Consider the following 26,109-nt stretch of genomic DNA (forward strand, 5'->3'; position numbering starts at 1 on the left):
AACTTAACTTCCATATAATTCCTGTGCCTTACACTTTTGTTTCTTCTCCCTTTTACATTTTATTTATTTGAGAGAGAGAGAGAGAGAGAGAGCAAGCGAGCGAATGAGAGAGAGAGAGAGAAAGAAAGAAAGCAAGCACGCACCAGCCAGGGGAGGGGCAGAGAAGCAGACTCCCTGCTGAGCAGGGAGGCCAATGTGGGACTTGATCCCAGGACTCTGGGATCATGACCTGAGCCAGAGGCAGATGCTTAACCGACTGAGCCACCCAGGCGCCCTCCCTTTTACATTTTAGATAATTGGTGTCATACTTTTCATATTTTTTTATATTATGTAGCTAATTATTTTTGTAGTTATGGTGATTTTTACTACATTTTTTTAAACTTTTAAACTAGAGTTGGAAGTGAGTTCCATACTACCATTACTGTATTAAAGACTAACTTTGATTGTATACTTACCATTACCAGTGAGTTTTATACTGCCTTGTTATGTTATGATGTTATCTGATATCCTTTTGTTTCCACTCAAACAACTTCCTTGAGCATTCCTTGTAAGGCAAATCTAATGGTGATGAATTTCTTCAGTTTTTGTTTGGGAAAGGCTTTATCCCTCCTTAAACTGAAGGCCAGTTTACTGGTTTGGCATGCTTAGTTGACAGTTTTTTTTTTCTTTTAATATTTTAAATATATATTATCCCATTTCTTTTGGCCTAAAAAGTTTCTCTTGAAATACGTGGATAGTCTTATGGACATTCCCCTGTATGTAACTTCTGTCTTTTATCTTGCTGTTTTAAAAATTCTTTCTTCCTCCTTTGACTTTTGACAATTTAATTGTAATGTGTTTCTGTGTAGACCTGTTGTGGTTCACTGTGTTGTGGTTCACTCTTTTTGGGGTCCTTTGGACTCCTTGGATCGGGAGTCTTCTTTTTCTGCCAGGTTGGGGAAGTTTTCAGTATTATTGCTTTAAATATACTTTCTACCCTTTTCCTTTTCTCTTCTTGTGAATTGTCATAATGTGAATATTGTTTCTTTTCATTGTGTCCCATAAATCTCATAGGCTTTTGTCACTGTTTTTCATTCTTTTTAAATTTTTGTTCCTATGACTGAATAATTTCAAATGTCCTATTTTTCATGTCACTGATTGTTTCTTCTGCATGGTCGAATCTGCTTTTAAGGCTCTGTATTGAATTCTTCAGTATTGTATATTTTAGCTCTAGGATTTTTTTTAATGGTTTCTGTTTCTTTGTGGAGTCCTCATTTGGTTCATGCATTGCTTTCCTAATATTTAGTTCTCTGTGTGTTTTTGTTCACTAAACTTCTTTGAGGTGATTATTCTGAATTTTTGAGAGTTCATAGATGTCCATTTTTTTTAAGGGTCAGTTAGTAGAGCTTTACTAGTTTCTTTTGGTGGTGTCAAATTTACCTGATTTTTTGTGATCCTTGATACCTTCCATTGGTATCTGCACAAATGAGTAAGTGGTCTTCTCTAAGTTTTGCAAGTTTGCTCTGGCAGGGGTAGTTTTCATGCATTAATTCAGCTTGGGTTTCTGGATGTGTCTGCCAGTAATGTCCTTGGGCTGGTGGGGCCTGCTTTTAGGGCCTGTTTTGGGGGGAAGGAGCTGTTTGAGTTCTGAGGTTAGAGTGGAGGGTTGGGCCATTTGCTGAGAATAGCTGGATAGGACTGTTGGCTTGGTTTCCTGCCAAAGCAAGGATGTAGGATGTGTTCCTTGGTTGCCTAGATCCTTTGGTCAGGCTTACTGGATGGTCTGGACTGGGTACTATACTCAGCAGTAGGTGGGACTATGAATTAGCTTTCTGCTGTTTGGGGACCAAGAGTGTGCACTGAATATCCTGGTTAGGTGAGGCTACTGGTTTTGCTGTGCATATGCTGTGCTCTCTGTTCCAGTGTCACCATAAGCAGGGTTTTCAGATGGGCTCCGCACTTCCTGGTAAGGTTCTCTTGTCTGGCAGACTGAAGGCTGTATTCACCAATAAGTAGAGCTATAAATTAGTTTTCCTGCTCACGCATAGCAGGAGAAGCAGTTCCAAAGCCAGTGAGACTCTTTATGGTCTTGGCTGAAGCTGATCTGTGCCCCAGGTTCCTTGGCCAAAGAAGACCCCTGGCTTTGCTCTGGAGATACTTAGCTCTGCCCACCTGCCTCCTGGCTTGAGCATTGCTGAGTTATGCAGTAGCTTCTAGATGTTCTTGTGGGATCTTCCTGTCAGATGGGGCTGGGGGCCATACTCTGCAGCAGATGGGGCTATGACTCAGCTCTCCTGCTTGGGTGGGACTGGGAGGGCAACTCCTAACTGTTCCCTAATAGGCTTTCTGGTTGGGAGGGGCTGGGAGCCATCCTTTATAGTGGGTGAGGTTGATCAGCTCTTCTGTCTGGGCTTGGGGAGACCAGGCTCCAGGGCCAGCAGAACTCTATTTGAGGACCTGAGTCTGGCAGACCCACACCCAGCTGAGTTTCCTGGTCACACTGTGTCACTGATGTGGTTCTGCAGAAGAGCAGATCCGCTGGTTGGCAGTACTACTCGGGCTTTACTTGCGGGAACTTAGTCTCTCCAGAGCTGAGTGCTAGTTGTTGTACACCTGTCCCTGCTTCTCTATCACAATTAGATTCCCCATGATCAAGCCCCACAGAGTCTCTTATATACCCTATGGGGCAACACCAGAGGAGGGGCTCCCATGAAGCAACCTACAGTGTTGGGGGTGGGGTTGGGAAAAGAGAACCCCCGGGCTCTGTTTTCCCACTGGAGGAACCGTATGCTCAGAGTAGACTTCTTGGCATTGTGCTGTGCTGGCCTGGGAGAGGGGCAGTGTGGTCAGCATGGAGCGTACCTCTTACCCTTCTGATGTGGTCTGTCTTGGTCTCTGTGGTGCTGGGGGGTGTTTTATCCTCACTCCTGTGTTCTAGGAGTCTCTCAGTGATGTCTTGTCCATGAATAGTTGTTAGTAGTTCTTCTTGTGAGAGGGAGTGAAGTCTGAAACAACCTAAACAACCTATGACCATCTTAGTGATATCAGTCCTGTCCCATTCTTTAATGACAGAGTCCCTAGTATTTCCTTTTTGGTTGTTCTAGCCAACTTGAGGGGGCTGCCTTTCTCCCCTTTCATCCCAGGAACAGGGAAATTGAATTGAATTGGAAATCCCTTTTTCTCTGAAGCCCGCTCTGCCGAGGGTGGGATAGCAGGGAAAGCTGGCAAGTGTCACCAGCATCTTGTGGCGTCTGGGCTGCAGTTGCTGCTAGGAATAGGGGTGGACCTCGCCCTGTCGGAGAGCTGAATGAGGCTCCTGGATGGTGGAGCACACACTCACAGTGGGATGGGAAGGTGGGCAGAGTAGGAACTGGTGGAGAGCAAGCTTGTGCACCCTGGAACTGCACACAGGTGGGTGGTGACTGCACTGTCAGCTCTGTAGGACATCTTCTCGTGCCATAGCCCCCTTCCCTCATTCCCGCCAAGGCTCTGTCTCCCCTTACCAATCCCCTCCCTATCTCATTGTTTTCTTTATGGGAAGGTTCTCATTTGTTTCAGGTCAGAGTTTTCAAAGAGATGGAATTAGCAGATGGAACACATTCTGTAGACTGGTAAGGATATGCCATAGTTGGCCAGTTTGTAAACACGACTCTTGAGCACATGGAGCCACTTTGCTCAGCTCTGCCCTTGGTGGAGACTTTGGTTTATAGAAGACTTTAGGGCCAGCTCCTCTGCCCCCATCACCCATTTTGGGACAGACCTTTAAGCTCTAGCCAGGGAGACATTGTGTCTGATAGCGCTGAGCTCCGCCAAGGACTAACAAACCTGAAAGAGCTGCCGTCTCTTTGGGGATCTTCAGCGCATCATTTAATGTGGGCGCCACGGGAGAGACTGTCTTGTGCAGAAACAGTGTTTTGTCTGGACTTGAGAGGTCTCCCCTTACCTGGCATATATGCTAATTACGGCAGTTTCCTGGAGGCAGGATCTTCCATTACTTCTCCTTACAGTCCCTCCCCCTCCTAGAGGGCCTCACATGTGGTAGCTACTTAGTACTTGTCTTTTGAATAAATGAATGATTAACTGATTATGCACTGTTTCTTTGGTAGCTGTTGACAAGGTGGGACGCATCACTGGATGCATTTCCTGGATGTCAGGAGCTAGGTGGCATCCCAGGAGCAGCATCCACTTTTTGCCTTTTCAAGGCTGTTCTAGTGACTTAGTTGTACCATAGTGCCTGTGGGCCGGTGCGGCCCCATCCTGCTCAAGGTACTAGCCTGGCAGATTGAACAGTAGCTACGTGGGAGTCGACCTGCTGCTCAGGAATGCCTTAGGGTCATACGCCTTTATTCGCAGTTGTTTTTTATTGATTTGTACTTCGTTCTCTAGCTTTTCTGGTCTCTTAGATGTTAAAAATCTGTCTAAGAACAGTCCCTAGATACAAAATGTTTTGGAGAGGGTGCAAAATTTAGCAAAAAAAAAAAAAAAAAGATAACAGTACACTGAAGATGGCTTGACCTAATGGTAGGAATGTCCTTCCATTCAGGCCCCAGTGGCTTATTAGCCCTGTGGCAAAAAGGAAGAGCCTGAATATTTGGGACCCACAAGCAGAAGAGTGTTCTTCTTTGTCCCTACCTATGTCCCAGGCCTCCCATAGTGGCTCCTGACTTTTGCCAAGAGGCCTCCAGTTTCCACCATCCTCAACCCATGCCATAATCAGACCTCTTTCTCCACAGATATTTCCTGAATTGTCCATTTAGTAAGGAATGCTCTTCTCCAGCCCCAGGGAGATCACCTGCTACATTGATACATCCGTCTATCTACCCACCTACTCTTTTACCCTTCTACCCAGCCACCCCCTCCTTTCCGCCTTCTCATTCATCCATCCACCCATCTAGTCATTCATCTCCCTATTCAGCCTTCCATCCATCCAGAATTTTTGAACACTGACTATATGGCAGGTACTGTGAGGCACTGGGGATACAGTGATGAATGAGAGACAGGCTCTTCCTTCAAAGAGCTCATGTCCTAGCTTCAGGAGACAGACATAAGCAACGTGTAAACAGCGCACAATAAATAGTGAATGTTACGATGCATTGTGGACAGAGAACTATGAGAAGATAGAAAGGGTAAAGAGATGAGGAAAGAAGAAAGAAGGAGAGAATGACTCCAAAGTCAATGAATATTTGTCACAAGGCTTAGGTACCAATAAGCCTCTTTCAGAGTTACCATCTTCTAAAGCAGTGTTTTAAAAATCTTCTGTGCGTTTAGTAGAAAAATGTTTTTTTCCTAAATAAAATTCTGCATGAAACAACCAATAAATAAAACAAGCAAAAGCAGAGTGCCTTTGGTTAAATTGGGGGTGGGGTGAAGATGGTAGTGGTGGTCTAGAAAGATCTCTGCTTGGCTGCATCCAGGCTTCTGGCTTCTGAGCCCTGACCTCGTCTCTTCCCAAGGTGGTCAAAGTTGTTTTGATTCTGGTTGTTGCTGAGGACACAGCTTTGCCTTGGAAGAGCAGAGAACCTATAGGCTGTTACAGGCAAATCTCTAGGTGATTTTGACACCCACTTAGGACCCAAGCTGGATAGCTGCGCTTTTCTTTTGGGGAAGAGAGACCTAAATGTAACACTTGGAGGTAGGAAGGGGTGGATTAGAGAGAGGAATCAGTTGCTCTTTTTGAGAATGGAGTTAGTTCATGGTCGTTCGGAGTTAGTTCGGCTCAGGGCAGGACTGTGTGGGTGTGATAGCCTGTAAGGTAGGGTGGGCAAGCTTCTAATGTATAGTTTCCCACGAGGAGAAAAGCCTGTTCTGGGCCTTGTTAGTGTAGAGAGCTCTACTTGAGGAGCTGTGGTATTGGGTTGCTCCTTGTCCATATTTGTCCCAAGAACCCAGGGAGAGCTGTGGGGCTCTCTGGGGTTGGTGGAGAGGACACGTGGTACAAGAGAGTAATAGACCAGGCCAGCAGAGGGAGCTTAGCTGTGTTGGTAGATAATACCACTGCTACTAACCAGTTGACCTTCCTGAGTGCTAGCAATGTGACAGACCCTGCTCCGAGTGTTTTCTGTGTATTGGCTTAATTAATCCTCATAATAACCTCATGTGGAAGGTATTTTTTTTAACCCCTATTTTGCTAATGATGTTAAGGCACAGAGAGGTTACGTGGATAATTAGTGGTAGAGCTGGCATTCAAACTGAGGCAGTATGGCTCACCAGAGAATGCTTCTAAGTGTTTTCTGTACCTTTAACACCAGCATCGTGTTAGAAAGTTCATGCAGTCTCAAAATAGGGGATTTTTATTTGGGGCTTTAACTATAATTGACCAGTCTTTTAGGTTTATATATCTAATATCTATATATTTGTGTATTTTTTATTTTTAAAAACATCCTCCAGATGTAGGCAGGTATGAGTTGGTACCAGGTTTCTTTGCTGCCCCATAGAAAAAGGTGAAAAGAAATGTAGCCTTTCCCTAAAGCACCTCCCACCTGACAGACCCTCAAGCCTCACTCTGAGCCAGGTCTTCCAGCGTGCAGCCCCTGGGTGGCGAGTCCATAGCGGAGGACCACTGAATTGGGGCTGAGATGGAAAGGCATATGTTGCTGTCCCTTCTTCCCTGACTGAGCCTCAGAGCTCTCCTACCCGTTATTACCTTGGTTGTGTTCTCTTAAAAAAAGAAGATGCTTTCTAGCTATGTGACTGATGCCCAAGGCAAGACGATGAAAAAGTACTTCCTAGGGCACCTTTGTGAGTAGCCAGCCTTTCAACACTTGAGCCCAGGTCATTTAGAGCAATGGTTCTCAAAATGTTAATTTTTTTTTTTTTTAAACAGAACCTCTTTCTTCTAACCCCAAACTACGTGGCTTCAGCAAGCACAGTCTGTCTAGACCCTTTGATTTAACTACCCTTGGCTATTTCTCTGATTCTTCACTTTCACTAGAAGTTGTTTTGGTGCCAAATTGATGAGTAGGAGGTTTGGGGTGGGAGGACGCAGAGACTGGAAGGATTTCGGATTGTCTGGATTTTCATTAGCTATGCTCTCTCCGTCCCTCATTATCAGGGATTACTAAGGTTTGTTTTATAAAGGATTAGGATGTCTGTGCCATTTTGCAAGTAGAAGTTTAGGAGTTTTTCTTAGAATCAAACATTAATCAAGAAAAATCTAACATAAAACCCCAAAGCAAAAAAATCCAAGAGAAAGCTCCATTCTGTTCAGACTTATGGCCTGTAGGAAAATTTTCAAAAGTATTTCTTCAAGGGGCCAAGCAGCAGGACTCCCATTTAAGCTTCGCAGCTGTTGTAGGATGTCTCCCTCGCATATGTCTTTGAAATTTTACCCTTCTTATCCTGAATGATCAAACACCCTCTCTTGCTCTCTCTCATTCTGCAGTCCTGAATAGAGCCGCCATTGCGCTCCAGCAGCGTAGAGAGAGTTTTTAGTGTCACATCACTTTGGAAAAGCATTGACGCAAACCAGCATTATTCCTGGAGCTGCCTTTCTTTTTTGTCTCCTTTCTTCTGAGCCTGAAGAGATCACATTCAGAAAGGCAGTTGGGTTTTCTAGTTTAGGGCAGATTCTAGACGCTTTCCAGGGGGCTTGGGCCATGAAGGGATTGCTTCCTGCTACCCATTGTGCCCTGGGTAGAGGTTTGCCATGGTCACCAGTAAGGGGATGGTTTTCCAGATGTCTCTCGCTAAAATGGACTCGGAAGAACTTCCCCCCACTCCATTTTGTTTCCAAAGAAAATTTATTGAATATTAAGTCATAAAGCCAGTGATATAATTTTAATGAAAAATATCCTGTATCACTCAAGACTTAAAAGAACAAAAACACCCCTTAGAAACACTGCCTTGAAAAATGATCACATTAACTTTACACACAACAGAGTCCTTTCTTAAGCTTTATTTAAGAAATCGAGTACTATATAGTTCAATATATATAAGACACATCCAGTATTGTGTTCCTGATAGCAAGTGCATAGATTTTGTTAAGATATCATTTCACTCGATATAAACGTTTTATGGTCACATGAAGGTAATATTCCCAGTGATTTTGCCCAAGCATGAGAGGAGAAAACAGAACACAGCAAAAATAGTGAGCTACAACAGAGATGAGAAACGAAAACAGCGAAGTAGCAGAACAGTCGATTCCTGATAAGTGAATAAGCTGATTGTTTGGTCACAATGTTTTATTCACTTATCAGGAACGATTCACAGTACATTGATGTTCACTGTGTTTCCTAGCCTGCCAGCTAAGAGGCCCAGCCCGTGGGTTGTTGGGAAGTGTCATGGGCTGGGCAGACATGTGGCTGCCGTCAGCACGGTAAACGTTGACAGTCCTGTAATTTCCCAAGGTGGTCCGTGGGTGGCAAACAGATACACCTTGCTAACTAACACTGCAGCGGTATTTTACAGAATCAAAATGGTAAGTATGAATTTAAGCAGGGACCAACTTTACAGTCATGAGTACTTAAGGGAACTAGCATTTTTGTTCCCTTCTTTGGAGAATTACGGTTTTTGTTGTTTTTCTAAAAAACAACAACAAAAAACTGGCTTTGTCTTTCCCTTCTTTTACTTAGCATGAGTATTTTGCCTTGTGCCAAGTGGTGGCACATATATATCGTGTGTGTGTGTGTGTGTGTATATATATACACACACACACATACACACACACATTCATTCTTCTATTACTTACAGATTTTAAAAATAAACACTTGCATCTTGGAAAGAATTGCTCACCCTCTTTACCCCCTTCTCCCTCCCTCAAAACCCCCCCTCAAAAAAAAAAAAACCCACCCCCTTAGCCATCTTTCCCAACTAAGGTAAGCAGTGGGTTTTCAGAGGCAGTCTGATGAAGGCTGTGAGATTTAAAGCAGAAGTATTGGCAGGAAGTCAGCTCCCATCTGTGCAGGTTTGGAGCTGGTGGAAGTCACTTCACTGAGGTGTTCGGCCTATGGGGGAGAACCTCCTTTCCTCCACCTCACTAGGTCCCTCTGTTGTTGAGCCGACTAGAAAAGACAATCTAGGGGCCAGAGGGGCCGCTGAAACCAGAGGGTGAAGGGCTTGAGCACCTGCGGGGAAAATCCCATTGGCAGCGGGAGGAAGGCTGCCCGGTGCTGGGTGGCCTGAGTCAGACAGTTTGTGCGTCTGAAAAGTTGGAAGGAGAGATAAGACAGAGGGAGCAAACATCAGTGGAATCTTTTAAGAGCACTTGGAGAGCAATCAGATTCCTGAGCATAAGAGATGGGCAGAGAAGGGAGAGGGGCCTGGAGCTTCGGTTTCAGAGGGTGTCCAAGGAATGGTTGTTCCTTTAGTTCTCTTTTGGTAACTGGGTTTGGGGTGATAGTGGGGACAAGGTGTTCTTTCAGGAGGGAGTTGTGTGGACGCATATGGCATTTTTGGCTTTCGTTTGGAAATGGATGATGTATCATGAAGATGTGAGCATGAGAACCTTTACCTCCTTCCCCTCCCACCTCACCGAGTAAGAGCTTCCTTTTGAGCACTTGGAAATAGTCCCTTTATTTTCTGTTATTTTCAATAATTAAAGCTGCTCTTGGATTCAATCAGCTCTTAAAAAGGAATAATTTGAATTAGTTTTCTATATGTAGGCAGTGATTGATAGGAACGCGTAAACTTAATTTAACTCTTTCACATCTCTATTCACCAGGTCAGTGTATCGTTTCTTCCCTTAGAGCGCACCTCTTTAAGAAACATGGTTAGTTCCTAGGAAGAAGAGTTGGTAATGATATGCCTTTAGACGTGCGGGGAGGTAGAAGGGTCCCAGCTCTGCTGCTGCTCCCCTTACTTAAAGTGACGCAGCAGAGCAGCAGCCGTAGTGAGCATCAGGAACTGCATCCGCGCACCCACGAGAGGGAGAGAGGAGGGAAGGTGACAGGTACCAGTGGGGCCAGAAGACCGGCAGAGGTCTTGGGAAATCCAACTCTGTAGGCAGTTATCTACGTGAACGATAGAAATAAGTAGCAATCTTGGAAGCAGTGGTTAAAATGGGCTGCTGTACATTAATCAAAGGTGGCTGGTGTGCAGTTTCCCCCTTTCCCCAAATCAGATATTCACTTAGGTGGAATCGACTGTATCTTTTTACACAACATATAGAAAAAAAACAGATACGTGAAACAGTGAGGTGTGTAGATGTATCACCAACATATAATGACTACCAACAATACAACACGCAGAGAGAGAAACAAGTATTAGGAAAATGGTTTAATATTGGAGACAGAAGCAAAAAACTGCATCACACAATAACATACGTTACAAAAATAAGTTTGACTGTTTCAACTACACGGTTATGTTCACAATGAGGACAGAAGAATCAGAAAAAACTTTGATCTAAACAGCAAAAAAGCAAACCCCTAAAGTTGTAACTAATACATTTATCCACTTAAAGTGACTGAGTACTTCTAAATCTAATTACCTTATTGTGTAACTGCACAATACAGAATAAAAAGTGAAACTTACCGCTGTATTTTAAGACAAAATTCTAATGCTAGATATAAGCAAAGGGAAAAAAGAAATCAAGCCAAAGTTTTTAATTCTCAAAAGAAAAGCAACTTTCTTTCTATCAACCAGAAATCAAACTTGAAATCAGTCATTGTCAGGGGGCCCACTAGAGTAAGCCACAAAAATTTCCATTTTTTTTTAATCTCCAGTATAAAAAGTTCCACTGGTACAAAATGCGTTAAGTACAATCAGTTGTAGAAATAGGAAAGCCTGCGTATTTTTTTTTTTTTTGGCTCAAATTCCATCAAACAACAAAATCCAAATGCATCAATAAAACAAACAATACTTAAATGGCCTTACAGTTTCCACTAGGTTGCATTAACTTTGGCTTTTCTCAGACAATATTTAAAAACTATTTTGTAATTCTAAACAAAATGATATTATTAATCTACAAACAATTCTCACAGCACAAAAAAACACAAATACATTTTTTGTATGACATTATTCAAAAAGGTAATGAAACTACAGGTTTTTTTAAAATTTTATTTCTTCTTGTTAATTAGCACTTAAGATAATAAAAACAAACAGTAAAATGAGTCCAGAGTAGCACAAGCCAAAGAACTATAACCCCTATGGTGAAAGAAAGATGAACTTGTTACGCCTTTGAGGACTGCCATTTTATCACAAGTCTCTAACTTAGTGTAAAAACAACTATTCTCTACACTTGATTTTAAAAAAAGCAGTTTCCCTGTGTGTTTTTCCTTCTGGCACAGGCCCTTTGCACCCTTGCAGCTTTTTTCCTTTTGATATTAAAAGGTAAAGTGAGTAAAAGGACAATTTGTCTCTGAGGAGGGGCAGCTTTTAAACAATGCAAACATGCAAAAAAAAAAAAAAAAAAAGACTCCCCCCCTAAAATGTACTATTTTGGTCACCTGCAAAATAAATACCCAATGTGAAGTGCCTGTCCCGAGCCTCTTGTCGCCGGCACTCAGACTCCTCTTGGGGAGATGCGGGTGGGTGAAAGGAGAGGAGGACAGTCTGAAATTCAGATGGTGTTCTCTTGTGTGCTGTGCGTCCACAAACCACCCTATGCTGTATGTGAGAGAGATGTGCGCGGGCTCCTGGTATTAAGCTGATGGCTGCAGGAAGTACAAAATAGCCCTCAAAGGATGAAGGAAGGCCCCAGCAGTAGTAAACACGTGTGAGGATAATACAAATCATTTCATTGTAAGTGCATGTGCTATAAGAAGGAAACTTGTTGTTTTGTGTTTAGTTTTTGTGTGTTTTTTTTTGCATCGTTAGAGGCTAGTCCTTTCCATCCCAGGGCTATCACATCCACACACACATTAAACTGAACAGAGTAGTGAGTGGGAAAAGGAGGAAGCAAAGGGAGCCAGCAGTTTCTCAACTCCTTTAGAGACAAAGAAGCTGCCAGGGCCTGCTTTCAAGAAGGCAGGAGTTTGTGTTGGGGCTTCAGGGATGACACCGGGGTTTGTCAAGACAGCAAGAGATCTGTTCAACGTGAAGTCGAAGTCAAAGTAATGTGGCACTTTACAGAGTGGCAGCAGGGTCTGGTGCTAGGGGTTTGGTCAGTAACTGTGATAACAGAGTTGGACTTAGATGGTCAGTCCCCCTTCAATGATTTCAATTAATAAAATTAACAAAAAGGCAGGGAAAGAAAGGACTATCAGCTTCTAACCCCAGATACCTTGCTTAATTAGAGGTATCTCCTGGGATCAGAGAATGCCCAGCACAGTGGCTGATTAGAAACTAAACAAAATCCCTCAAAATACTACCCATCACAAAGTCATTTAACTGGAAGGTATGTGAAAATATTCTGAGCTAGAACATACCCCTACACCGGGTCTCAAAAGCATTTAGAATTTAAGGTTAATGTAGGTGCTGAATCTTACCTACCATCCCCCTTAGAAGGTCTATCCAATCAACTGTTTTTAAAACCGGAGAAGGAATTTCAGCAGCACGTTAGTTTTTTTTTTTTTTTTTTTTTTTTGATGACCAGAAATAAAACTAAAAGAAAAAAAAATGGTGTAGGGGGTTAAAATGGAGAGGGCAAAACTCTATTTTTTCCCTTCAGATTTGCTTTGTGTTTTTTTTCTTTTGGATCTCAACCAGTGGGGGAAAAAAAGTAGGAAAGACAAAACTCAAAGATGTATGGGGGGGGAGGGGAAGGGGGCTCCAAACTAGAAACACCCTGGAACAAACAAAAATGACAATGGTATAAAAAGTTACCAACGCTCCAGACAGCTCTGGGTAGAAAGGGTTAGAAGTTCAAAACTTTCTCACCTTAGAGGTTTCCATATATCATGAAGGAAATACATCGTGAGGTTGCCGTCACAGCATTGATGTGCAGAGCGGTTAGAAAAGGGAGACATGGGCACTTATACAATGTCTTACAAAAAACATCATAGAGAAATAACAAACAATAACAATTTCAGGCAACAAGACCACAGGATAGCAAGTTAACAAACTTTTTAACCTTTTTTTTGTTTTTTTGTTTTTTAAATATTAGGGATTTATACAAAACACATAATAAAATACCCATGTTATCAAATTACTTCTCACAAGAAACACACTGAAGCTCTAGGAAGGAAGTACCTTTGGAATTTGGCACTATATATTTTCACTTTTTTTCTTTAAAAGAAAAAAAAATCACATTTTGCTGAACACAAACACATCTAAATAGTCCACAATAAAAAAAAATGACATCAATGCTTTACAAGCCAACACAAAACTTATTCTGGAATAGGGTTTTTTTTCCCCCCTCACATGAAATTTTTTTTTAAGCAAACTTTTTTTTTTTTGAAATTCTTTAAGTAAACCAATTCTAAACTTGTCTTATCAACAGAGAACATTAAGACCATAAGACTCATGATTGAAACCACAACTTAATTCACAGAAGCACCAACATAACACAGTTTACAGTAACCTTTCTCCTGTACATTGAAACAGTATAAAATATAGGTAATTTCATGTGCATTAAACCATGGATTGTCTAACTGTGAGTCAGTTCAGCAAAAGGTGACACAAATAGGTAGCATTTGCCCCAAAACAGGGTAAATATTTTTCTTATACTAATCTACAAAAAGTGGTTCTATATATATATCTTAATGAGAAAGTGAGCCACCTAAAATGGCCTTATCAAAAAACTTTACACTGCCTGAAAAATGTAAAAACTATTACAGACCTCTAGAGACTTAAAATCAGACAGTTTTTTTCTCAAACTGTTTTTGGAAGTAGTCTGTTAGAAACCAACATTCTGTGTCCCTGGACACATATTGCTATTGTTACCAGTGACCGGGAAGAATGCCAATCCCTGTATAATACTTTCAAGTCTGTTTTATGAAAAGAAAAAAAAAAATAAGAAAGAAACGTTTTTGCCACAGGTTTTTTTTCTATAATTAATTTGTCTAATAATAAATTTCAGTCTTGCATGAATGCAGCAATGTTTTTCACATTGACTTCCCAGAATTCATAGCTAGATGAGGTCACATGCAAATTTCAAAGGTCAAACTAGATCAAAGGTCAGTAGGAGAACCAAATGTGATGTGAGGTCAGAAAGACATCAGAAACAATGACGGGACGATGAAACTTTTTTTTTTGAGACGCCACAGGGACATGCTAGGCAAACGGTGAACTAACGGGCATGAAGATGTCTAGGGAGAAAACAAGGGAGAGTAAAAAGTTACACAGAATCTACGCAGCAGCAACAAAATCACTCTTAAGGGTGCAGGAGAAAAACTAATGCAAATCTTAGGTCATCGGGGAGTCTAGGAGCCATTCCCGTAATTTGCATTTCTTACAATCTTTATCCACAGCACAATGGAACCCCAAGAGAATCCATCCGGAGGAGGAGAGGGGATGGATTCCGGGAGTTTTGGGGTGGGGGCTGGCGAGGGACAGGGGGGAGGATCCAGTTTCAACGGATGTAACATATGGGGGGAGAGTCAGACGACCGAACTATAAACTAGATAGATCATGGAAGCTACGAACAAAATCGTCAGACAGATACGAACAACAAGAGGGAAAAGCATGAACTGTAGGCCTAGGGTTCAACGGTGAAAAAAAGCCTATTCCTAGAACGATTCCTCTAGAGACTACTTCAAAAGGATCTAGCTAGCACAGAGAACTGCTCTTTAGGTACCCAATAAGTTAACAATAGGCAATAAATAACTTCCATTATTTCTGAGGCAGTAAAAATTTTGTACAAAAATAGAAATGCTTTTTTTACAAATAAAATTTACAGGCCTGTGGCTTTCTTTTTTATTTATGTATTTATGTATTATTTATTTATTATTAAATTTATCTTTCAAGAAACATCAAGTATTTTCACTCATTTTTATTTTATTTTTAAACCCTGTAGCTTTAAGAAACAGATCTCTAAATCTTTTTTGTACAGTAATCCTTTCTAAAAACTAAAATAAAACAATAACAAAATAGACAACCAGTGTAATAATCTGACCGATAAATGTCATGTTTCTTTGAACCCTAAAATAAAATCCTACTTGTTAAACCAAATGTAGTGGAAAGATGTTTGTATTGTTTTAAGTGCTTCTCCTGGCTTCTCTCTCGCGCTAGGCCACCACCTTAACCTCTAAACGGTTGGCGCCCTCCTAGGGGGGTGGGCGCGGACAGGAGGGGTGAATTCTCCAGGCAGTGCTCTGGGGCACCAGGGGTCTCAGAGTTAGAATTGCACGTTAGCCTTTGTTTGCCTTTTAAATTCTCAAGATGTCATTTATTTATGTGTGTTTGTCTTTAGGAAAAAAAAAAGCAAAAAACAAGAACAAAACAAAAAAGTAAAAGGAGATTCAAATTGCAAAACAAAGGAGAATACAGTGGCACAACTGGAAGAGGAGTTTTACTCGATAGAAACAAGGTAGCCCAAGTTTTTAATTATGGCGAACTGGGTGGGGGGATGGGGAGGGGACATGGAGGCCTTATTGTAAAAATAACCGTCTCTCTTGGTAAAAGTTGGCAATGTGGTCCTCCTCTGCCTTTCCTGTGGAGAACAGGCTGGCTTGTGGGACTTACCCTAAGAAAGCTAAAATAAGAGCAGGGAGCCTCTGGGGTTAGGATCAGTAAGGTTTGCTGTCGTTTTTGGAGCGCTTCAGCTGGACCTTCAAGCGTTTCATGCCAATCTGAAAGCCATTCATAGCCTGGATAGCAGCTTGTGCGGATACCGGATTGTCGTAGCTAACAAAGCCTGGAAGACACAAGGGGAAGGACAGTGGCAATCAACATGGAGAGGCAGCAGCATAGACAGGACGCAGCAGGACGTCGTCAGGGCGGCGGCGGGGGGGGGGGGGTGCTGGAGAGTGTGAGTACGTGGTGGGGAGCGTGTGCACGTCCTGGGGGCGGGAGCAGCCTGCTCAGTTCGCTGTGTGTCTGCTGTGGATGGACGGGGTGTGCTTCACGGCCCCCCCGGGAACATCCACTGAGCAGCCGTGAAAAAAGCTGGTCGGGCTGGGAATTGGGTATCATGACAACAAACCCCTCCTCTGTGAAAAGCTAAATCTCAGTCTCTCAGACTCCTCGTCTGTTTACTGATTTCAGTCAAGTCTGTTTGTGTTTCAAGCCCCTTCGAATCCTTCTGACAGAACCCCTGGTACCTAATACGTGGTGCTCAAGGAGGCAGAGGTATAAATACTCTGGACTCGAGGGGTCCCCAGAGGCTCACATGTCCCAGCCAGCGGAGGTGTAAACACAGGGCTGGTAACGATACACTGCAGAGACCCTGACTTTCATTCCACTTCTCTATCCGTATCTGCACAGCCCACACCGGTTCGACTGCCGGATGGGGTCAGTTAACTCTAGGATAATTTGTACTTGATTTTTAACATTTTGGAGTTATTTCTGAGAGGGACCTAGGGGCCTAAGGGAAATGCTGGCCCTTTATCATCTCAACTTCCATTTTCAAAGCTCCATTGCGCTCAACAGCCTGCAAATTGCTACATTATACCCAAAGAATAAAGAATTTGAACAGCTTAGGGCTTAAGAGCCAACCTCACAGACTTCCCAGTGTCTTTCTCTGTACTGACACCACCAAAATGGCAGGGAGGGCGTGCTTTTGAGAAAGAGCCAGTGATGCTCTGCAAAGACCCAGAAACGGGATTCTGATCACATGGTTTGCTCTCACACTGGGGGTGGCGGTGGGAGGGTACACGCAAAGCTTTCTCTGGTTATGCCGATGTAAAGGTGTTGAGCTTGCACTGTCCCTACTTCTGGTGTTGGAAGGAAGCTATTATTCTGGTGAATTTGAGTTCTCAACATCAGCTGTTCAGAAGGTTCTATACTAAGCTTCTTCAACTGTTATTAAAGTCTAAAGCTAAAGAGAAAATTCCTTTACAAACTAGAGGAGGAAGAAAAGGACAGAAATATACCTTTAGAATATACCTTCTCAGCTGATAAAAATGAGCATATGGTATAATGCAGAAAAGCTTTTCATCGGCAGGCTGTATTGCAAAAACGGTGGTACAGATTTTTACTAAATCTAATTCCCAGTATATGTGCTCTTTTCTCCTTTCCTTCTAGGTCTTTATCCAGAAGCAGCAAGATGATTAAAGAATGGAAATGGGTCAAGGGTGAAATGGATAATGAAACCTGGCCAAGAGGTTAGCGTGAAAGAATGGGCTACCTAAGACTAGCAAATCGCGGACCCCCCCTCCCCCCCCAGATTAGGCCGGCTCAATGAGAAATGCAGGTTTGGGATGCTGCGGCTTTTGATAAAAATGGAAAACAGTGAGTAGTGCTAAATACAATTGTCTGCCGACATTCATAGGTACAGCCTGTATTATTACACCTTGGTTGGACAGTGTGTGGGCCGATATAATCTCTTTCCAAGGCAATAAGTATTTTTCTCAAAATCAGACCCTGAAGCACAATCCTTTTCCAATCTCCACATAAGCCCAGGACATTGCTTCGTGATGAGGAACGTGAAAGTCTGGCTCAGGAATGTAAAACCTCGCGCAGGGAAGCTCCAAGTGGTAAGCTCCCACCGATGTCCCCCCCCCCCCATGTAACAACCCCCTTTGCATTTGACTCGGTGAACCGTCACAAGGGGGTTTATGTACTTGTCATAGCAGCAGCGAGTGTGAAATGGCTTCAGGCTGACTCCCTTTCCACTTGGGTAAAAACAGTGACTTTCAATGGTTGACATACTAATTCCCCCAACAACAGAGGCTTCAGACCTTCCTGGGTGATAGATAGCACAGAGATTAGAAAGACGTGACGATAATGGGGTTTTAGAAGCCAAAACATTCTCTTTAGACCTGTTGCCCCTTACTGGTGAGCCAAGTACTAAGTTTTGAGTACCCCTCACTCCTACCACCTTTGATGTTTTTCTTTATACCATATAGTTCCCTTGCTATCTCCTCTGGCCCAGGTCTAGTCCACTTTGTTACTGCCTACTACCCACATGAATTACTAGATTGGAGGAATGATGAAGGCAGATGCTCGATCTCAGACTGGGCCAGAACTTGCCAAGCAAGTAATCTATACTCTGAACATTCTAGCCTCTAAACCACTTTGGGGACCAAAGGGGTTCAAAAAGCAAAACAAGAAGTAGATTTAATGAATGCTATGCTCCTGCTTCTAAAACATTAGGGCAAGTGGAGAATGTGCTTCTCTCTCTCAGGGAGCACAGATTGCCCTAGGAGGCAGAGTCTGGGCTGTGTGAGCAAGGAGGGCACGACAGCCCAGGCCACTGAGGTCCGGGGTTTTCCAGCATTCTTGGAGTGCCTGCATCTCCTGGGCTCTGCAGCCACTCAGGCAGACCCCGTGGAGCCCATCACCCCAAATTCCGGCTCGGAATCAGCGTAATGCAGCTTTTCCCAGGATGACGACAGACCTCAACTCCCCGCACCCCTACTGGGAAGGTATGTGCATGACTGAAGGGTTCCGAGAACACAGGAGGCCTCCCCACAACGGGCCACCCGTATCCACAAGTGCCCGAAGCCGCCTGATCCGAGAAAGCTACGGAATTCACGGCAAAGTGCCTGCGGTGCCATTCTGCATCAGGAGAGCCTCAACTACGCTGCAGTCCGTCAACTGTGTTTCCATCTGCTCGGGTGTGTGGTTCCAGCTACGGGGCTTGAAGGAACCGCTGCTGCTCTGTGGGGTAGTAAGGCACTGACAGCACAGCTCGCAGCGTTCTCTCGTGAGTGGCCCGTTGGTTCCATTTCCCAGATCCTTCCTTTCTATATAGCCCCTTCCTCTGCTTTTGATTAAATGACTTTGCCCGATCTGCTTACGTGGATCCAGAAAACCAGGAAAGCGCACCACCCAGGGAAAGCCCTATCTGGACTTCTCAAATGTTCGCCATTTACATTTCCTTCCCATGACTCCTCACTTGGGAATGTAATGTTCTGGCTTGGTGTCTTTTGCATACCAAAGCACTTGCTCAGATTGGTCTGTTTGTCAATGAAGACTTTAGCAGAGATAACATTTCCAAAAGGCATGAACATCTGCAGAATGTCCTGGTCTCCAAACTCCTGTGGAAGGTGGTAAATAAAGAGGTTTGCACCCTCTGGACCTAAAGAGGAAAAAAAAATCAGAGTAAGGTATTCTTCGCTTCTTAGTTCCCAAGGCCTCTTCTTAGGAATGCTTTAACAACAGACAGCCTAAGCATTTGCCTTTCTCTCTCATACTAGAAGGGAATGAGGTAGATGCATAAATGTCAAGTGCTGGTATGTCTTTTAAGATGGGAATCATCCTTCAGATGGTCCTGATTTCCAGAGACACTGGTCAGGAATAGCCGTATTTTCACTGATCATCTTCTGTGGCTCACATTTGCTTAGTGTACGTATTTTCAGTCTCCTCTTCCTGGGGGTGAGGGTGAGCCCCACGGGGCAGAGGCTGGGGGGAGAATGCAGGCGTGGGTTTTTCCTGGGCGGCTGGGTTTTGTTGTATGTATATATCATCTCTGAGAGTGTCCTGTGTATTCTAAGCAAATTGCAGCAATTTAGAATAATGGATATAGCAGTAATGTTGCTTGGATTTCTCAATCATTGACCTAATTATCCATCCAGTTTTGATTTGCCAAATCTCTTAACACACAGTCTAATAATCATTTTTATTAGAAATGACTGGCAGTGAGTCAAGGCAGGGAAAAATAGGTAGCTAGAGTTTCACAGCCGTGATAGGAATGATACCACTGGGGATTAGCCTTGGAGATGAACGCTCTTCACTCTCAGCCATCACTTTCCAGAGAAACAGGAAGCAAGGGCGGAGTCTGGAAGGTCCTTTGAGCTACACCTGTTAGAGAGGTACGCTCTCCTCGTCTTCCCACGTCCTTCCCCCATCTCTCTAGCCACGTGCATAAGAGGGTGAGAAGGCGGGAACCTGACCTGATGGGAGGTCATCATCTAATACAAAATAGGCAGGGAGGCTTTCCCGGTCCAAGGCTGCCTGGGGTAGTTAGTTACAGATCTTCCCCTGCTGGTTCTGGAGAGGCCCCAAAGCTGGATGTCTCTAGGATGTCCTAAGTTCTGGGCGTGGTGTCTGGGAGGGAAGGGTGCTCTCAAAACTGGTGAAGTAACCTTGGCAGCTGCCTCCTGGAAGCTTAACTGGCAACCAGGGGAGAGGAACCAGAGCCGGTGCCCGCCCTGAGACGCCCCAGGGGAGCGGCTGCGATGGGGTCCTATGGGGGGGGGGGTGGTGACGGTGGTTAGTATTTGCATCTAAGAAAAGGAAAACTGGGGTAAGAATAACTTTGTAAAAATAAAAACATCTTTGTAAAGAAGAGTCAAACCAAGTTTCTTCCCACAAAAAAACAGTGTTCTAACGTGTGGGATTTTTCCCAAGGATGTCTTCTGGGGGCAGGTTTCTGAAGCCACAGAGATGAAGTATTTAAGTGTCAACATCACCACTTTAACCTGTGTTGCTCACAGTTCCTACGGACAGATCCACATTCCAGTGCCAAGGAGGCAATCTTTAATTCAAGGGACACGGTTGCAGGCCTCGGGTCCCCAAATGTTTCCTGGTTTAAAAAAATTCTTAAAAAACCAACATGTAATATGAATAGGTGCAAAACCAAAACACTGGAAAGGGATCTTCCAAGCGCCACTAGGCCAGGCACAGCTTCGGCTGTGTGTGTCCAGAGTTCATGTTCCCTCAAAAGAGCCACGTGTACAAATGAGGATTTATGGGGCTCACTCTCAACTCCTGAAGCCTGGGGAGAAAATGCAGTTTAATGCACTCTGTCAGATTACTGGCTACGCCTGCAGTCCTGGCATTCTAGAACGCTGTACGTTCCGATTGTATCTGTGCCACATAGGGGGACCAAGAAAATTGGAAAAGGTCAATCTAAGGAGGCTCTGTCCTCTAGTCACCATTTTCTCAGGTAGAAGTGCCACCAGCATCTAGTGTAGACTCCCCTAGTTTACCCAGAAATACCTTGATTGTGCAAACTGCCAAAACTGTGAACACTAAAATGAGAAAAAGGTGACTCGATGTGGAAAACCTCTCTTCTATGCAATGAAGGCGGCTGTTGCCATAGATACCAAGGGTAGAAATGCAAAAACATGTTTTTGAGGGTTCCGCCTGTGTGTCCACCTCACCTTTCCCTTTAGTAAAAACCTGACGAGTCATGCGAGGGTTCCGCCTGTGTGTCCACCTCACCTTTCCCTTTAGTAAAAACCTGACGAGTCATGCATTCCTCGGACCTCTCCCAGTACCTGTCATTTCAGCTTACTAGAGTTCTGAGAGTGTTGCTCCCAGCTGGCTGGCTGCTCACAATGTGTATTTCTCACAGGGCACCTGGTCTAGCCTAGAGCACGGGGGCTAGCTGTGGCTGACGGCCAGCACTGCCGGCTGCTTGGTGGCCTTCCCGAGGCTCTACCTAGTTGTGTGTGTGACTGCCTCCTGCGAATCAAGGCACACACAGAAGGGATGAAGGAGGTCAGAGGGTATTGAGGAGTGACAGGAAAGGTGGTCAGCTTTCCTGGATTGAGGTCGATAGGGTTGCCCTAACCCTTCAGAAGATTTAGCTGGGGAACATATCAAAGCCACTTTAAAACAACAACAAAAAAACGAAGCCACCCTGTCTCATTTTCCTGTGGGAAAATATATACTAGGGTACATGAGTAAACGCATCAACTTGACTTTCAACTCTAAAGGACAAAACTATGGAGCAGAAAATTTAGAAATCTATTTACTTGTGGAATTCATCAGGGTTTTTTTCCCCTTCCCAGTATAACCTGCTTTGAAAATTATATTGTGGTTACACTAATATTTAAAGTTCTTGAGCGCACATCAACTGGGCGACGAGAAGGTGATCAGAAGAGAGGTATGAGAAGGTGGGGGATGATTAAAAATGCTAAGCAAACCAAAACCACCACCACCACCACCACCAAAAAATCAAACCTAAACCATGCCCCAATACCTAAATGTCAATAACCTGGGGTTGGCGGCCATTATTCACATTAATCCCGGAGGGTTAGTTACAGCACAGGCAAGCCCAAAAAGCCAAGGCATGAAAATGTGGGGCAGTGCACTGCGGTAAAACAATAGAGGAAAACTGTGGGCCCACACTTCATCCTTGCACCAGCACAGGCCGAGTCCGCCGGTGACTGGTGTTTCTCAGCGACACAAATCATGTCGTTTGCGCTAAGGCTCTGCTGGACGATGGAGAAGTGGCCAACATTCTTTAAGAATCCTGTAGGGAACTAGCTTTTATGTTCTCTCCTAAGAACATCGTTATCTCACAGACCCCTTGCTACCACAGTCACCACGGTAGTCAGACCCCAGACAAAGGGACCTCATGCAGGCTTTTCTTTGGGAAAGCAAGGTATTTATGATGTAGGGTCTCCACCTGTCTAGGGAAACACAGTTGCCTCAACAGTTGTGCAGGTTTTTAAAAATCCACACTAACAGTCACAGCTAAGAGTAAAGAAAAGTTGAATGTAGATTTTCATATATCTTTCATTTTTAACAATCTCTATAAGTGGAAACGAAGTTTTGTTTTTAAAGCTGTGTCCCTATTAAAGTTCACAACTTTACAAAGTAAAGATATTCCTTTCTTATAGAATACAATATTTAAAGTATGCAGACAAGAAGAGTTTGGAAATGTAGGATGAAGATAAAGGAGAAGGGAAAGAAATTTGTAAAAACGTCCTCAGCAATACTTTCCTATTCTAGCCTCTTCCACCATACTCCCAACAGGTGAGAGAGAGAATAAATATCATGTTGCAGAGCTTGCTTTAAAGCAATTTCTACTAAGGAGAAGAGACCAAAAGGAAGAAAGGAAAAAACAAGCTCTTCCTCTTTGCACTGGTTCATTAACTGTTTTATAATTAGCTTGAATTTATTCTTAGCATTCACTTCCTGAGACTCAACTCTGCTTCATTGGCAGAGAAGCAAGACCATCAATCACGTACTTACTTCCTCAGAAGATCCCCGATTCAACACAGACCCAGCTGATCCTGATGGTGGATTTTATCCTTACCCTGGAAACCACTGCCTACAAAGGGGCCAGCTAACCAGCCGGGGGGGGTGGGGCACCGAGATCCCTAGGACATGCCTGGGAAGACCATCGACTGACCCCTTCCGCTAGGGAGGGGTGGATGTGGAAGGGAAGCAGTAATAGATGGTCCCTGCTGACCTGGGAGAGCGGGGTCCTGCCAGGATTTTGAGGGCAGCAAGTACTAGGTAATTGGGTAGAAGCACGCAGTGGGTGAGAAACACGTCAGCGGAGGTAGCGATAAAAGAAGTGCAAGTCTGATGAGAGGAGATTCAGACCAAAATGGCTTAGTCCTGCTAGGTTTCTTAAAAGAAAAAAAAAAAAACCCCAAAAGACAAAAGAAAAACCACCCCATGAAGAGCAGAAATAAAATAATGCCTTTCTCTGCGGGTACTGGCTCCATCTCGTTTCGGGGGGCCCTGCTCTACGGTGACCGCCGCCGGCCGGGCCAGCACCTACCTTCCTTCTGGCTGCCCGCGGCGCTCTGCTGTTGCAGCAAGCTCTGGCTGTACAGAGTGGGCAGTGCCGCGGCTGCGTACTGCTGAATCCCTGAGTAGGCCTGGGTGAGGGCGTCCATGGTGCCCGCCGTGCCATTCGTCAAGCCCGTGGCGCCAAGTCCTCCATTCAGAGCCGCCATACCTGAGAGCATTTGAGCAACTTTACAAAAAACCCAACAATAGAGAAGAGAAATAGCACTTTTCATTAGTGCTTTCCAAAGGAAGTTAGAGAATCATTTGACACAAGTACAACAGCAAGTGCATGCAGCTAGCACACCGATGGAACCGACACGGAGGTAACACGAAACTATGACGTAACATGTCGTCACAATGGTGGACATACAACAAAACCCCCCAAGCCCCCTGAGCGATGATGCCGTCACTCCCTAAGGCCAGTGACGAACTTCACGGAGGCACTAGTTACACGACACATCGTAATCCCATGCACGATGCTACTGGCAAGTACTGGTATCGTTTTGTAATGCAAGCCTTTCCCTTTGTCGAGCCCAGAAGCATGAAGAAAGCATGAGTGACGGGGGCTTGTGACAGCTGTGCAGTTAAATCCACTTCCTGGGCGCTCTGAGGAGCCATGGGGTGGCTCAAGTTTTTGCGGAGAAGGATAAAAGTTGTCTCCCTCAGTGGGCTGGTGAGATGGTCCCGGAGGCCACCTCTGTCCCCAGAGAGCCCGTGCATGGGCACTGCCCTTCCCACCCCCTGAAACAGCTCAGGGATGTCATCAGGGACTAGGCCCTTAGGAAGAATTGTCTAGCTGATTAAGAATGATAGCATAGGAAAAAATGGGGACCCTTACCCTAACTGCAGAGAACTGAGGCTGCTTAGGAGGAAGGGCTCAAAACAGAATGGGGCCACCTTCAGCAGCAGACAGACACACGCACAAATGCTAATCCGTGTCCCGGGTCACGGGAGTGTGCACCCCTGACAGAGCTCCGTGTCGTGTATTTCACTTAGCTGAAGTGACCCCGTGTCTGTAAGCTGGAACTTGGCGATCCACGGATGGGAACTGGATGCAGGCCAGCACACTTTGATTTTTTTCTCGTATCCTGGCTGCTCTTTTGTTCTGTTATGGTTGCTGACTGTGCCACATTTTCCCTGAGTACTGAGTCAAAACAAGCAATACTTTATATAGAGTGCTAACTTTCATATGAACTCAGGAAATGGAAGAGGTGACATCATAATTGCCTTTAGTTGCCTTTATATTAAAACATTTAAAGATCTGTTTCTGGGAAGAACTCACTGAAAACATTAATGAAACTCGAATGGATTAGTGCTATTGATTAGGGCTATTAAAACAGCAGAGACAACTAACTGAAAAAAATTGGCAAGGAGTCTAATGAGGAAAGAGGACCAGATAAGGATGCTTAGAAATGACACGGGGGAATCCAGTACCAGAATCACGTCAGCACCCACCAGTGTTCCTGCGTGCCTTCCACAGAAGATGGAGCAGGGGGGAATGTTCTACTTACTCTTAGCACGCCTCTGTTAGTCTGGTAACTTCTTCTCTTAGATGAAAAGGACTACATACAAAATATGAATCGGACTATGGCTTAACAGCAGAGGAAATGCATGGTGCCTCAGGTCCGGTACTCTTCCTGGGGGCTTGTGGGAACAGAAATGGACCCTGGGTGAAGTTACCAAGGACGGTCTCAGTACTGACACCGCGCTGCGGGGAGGGGGCAGTGAGGAGCACCCGAAGGACAGGAGAATGGAATGACCACCTCCTGAAAAAGGAAAGCCTTGCGGGCAGACCGAGCAGATACAGACGAAGCCGAAGAGATGCTGGCCAGCAAGAGGTCCTGCGGACTCTGCTTTAAGTGTCTTACCGTGGGGGAGTCTATTCTCTAATTTTTTTGGTCATTCAAGTCAATGCTGTTAAAGAGCTTGGAACTAGTGTGTCCTCCTAGTTAAACAGCCCCTCAGACACCAGCTAATCCCATTTACCCCACTCAGGCCTCTCTCCTACTCCATCCTTGGTATTCTTAGCTGCTGAAGGGTGGGGAGTAACTTCGCTTTTCTCCTTTCCGTCTTATTTTATCCTCACCTCCTAATATTTGTGCGAATGCAAAGAAACAGCCATGGTTCTTTTCTAGAAGGGGGAGAGGAGGGTGTCAAATGACTCTAGGAGGGCTGGGCACAGCTCAGTGCTGTTTCACTTCTGTCAGGCTGTGAATAGGTCCTAGGGACACAGACGATCATGCCATGAGGCTCAGCACTCTAGAAAGCTGGATCCCTGTGTGGGAAGGAATTCTAGCAGGAGAGTGAGTGGTCACCTGCCACTCCTACCCCAAGGCGTGAGAGTCTAGGTGTGCACCGAGGCCTACAGAGCTGCTCGGAGCACAGCTGAGGACGGATGCTCTGCCCCATCACCGGACCGGTGCAGCCCCGATCTCTGGTACCTTGTCGGCTCAGGGCCTGGCAGTTTGTAGGCCCTGCCACGTAGGAGCCTTCGGAGTGTGCCTTCTGCGCTTTGCAGCTCCTCCAGAGGCCAGACACACGAGCGCTGTCTCACTGCAGGGGTCGCTGTGGCCCCGACTCCCTTCCTCTGTGCTACATGTCCCTTCTGTTTTTTTTTTAAATCATCCAGGGTAGGTGAATTTTCTTCTCTTTTCATCTTTTTGCCATTTGTTTTTTTTTTCCTCTTGAAACACAGAAGCAGAATGAACTTCGGTGCTCCTGAAAGATGGAATGGGT

The 26,109-nt window shown here is 44.5% G+C and overlaps 1 protein-coding gene and 1 long non-coding RNA gene across 13 annotated transcripts in view; one reads left to right on the top strand and one right to left on the bottom strand.

Moving 5' to 3' along the window:
* The window catches only part of LOC148107406 (uncharacterized), a 36,308-nt gene extending 17,470 nt beyond the window's left edge, over window positions 1-18,838 (top strand). The window contains exons 2-4 of one of the 2 annotated variants that reach the window (XR_015722470.1): window positions 15,206-15,322; window positions 16,978-17,429; window positions 18,080-18,838. This is a non-coding gene — a long non-coding RNA (uncharacterized LOC148107406). Of the gene's footprint in view, window positions 1-15,205; window positions 15,323-16,977 lie in introns of both variants that reach the window. The other variant, XR_015722469.1, reaches the window with a different exon arrangement.
* The window catches only part of CELF2 (CUGBP Elav-like family member 2), a 505,360-nt gene continuing 489,427 nt past the window's right edge, over window positions 10,177-26,109 (bottom strand). For 5 of the 11 annotated variants that reach the window (XM_087857725.1, XM_087857724.1, XM_087857728.1 and 2 more), the window contains 4 exons: window positions 23,363-23,560; window positions 18,833-18,976; window positions 15,478-15,649; window positions 10,177-14,102 (listed from right to left, as the gene is read on the bottom strand). In XM_087857725.1, the coding sequence (XP_087713851.1) occupies window positions 15,522-15,649; window positions 18,833-18,976; window positions 23,363-23,560 (470 nt within the window). In that variant the 3' untranslated portion in view covers window positions 10,177-14,102; window positions 15,478-15,521. The remainder of the gene's footprint in view (window positions 14,103-15,477; window positions 15,650-18,832; window positions 18,977-23,362; window positions 23,561-26,109) is intronic. The other 6 variants (XM_087857729.1, XM_087857727.1, XM_087857731.1 and 3 more) reach the window with 3 other exon arrangements.

Source organism: Ursus americanus, chromosome 31 (genome assembly GCF_024610735.1).
Source record: "Ursus americanus isolate L20-20 chromosome 31, mUrsAme1.1.p, whole genome shotgun sequence".
Classification (NCBI taxonomy): domain Eukaryota; kingdom Metazoa; phylum Chordata; class Mammalia; order Carnivora; family Ursidae; genus Ursus; species Ursus americanus.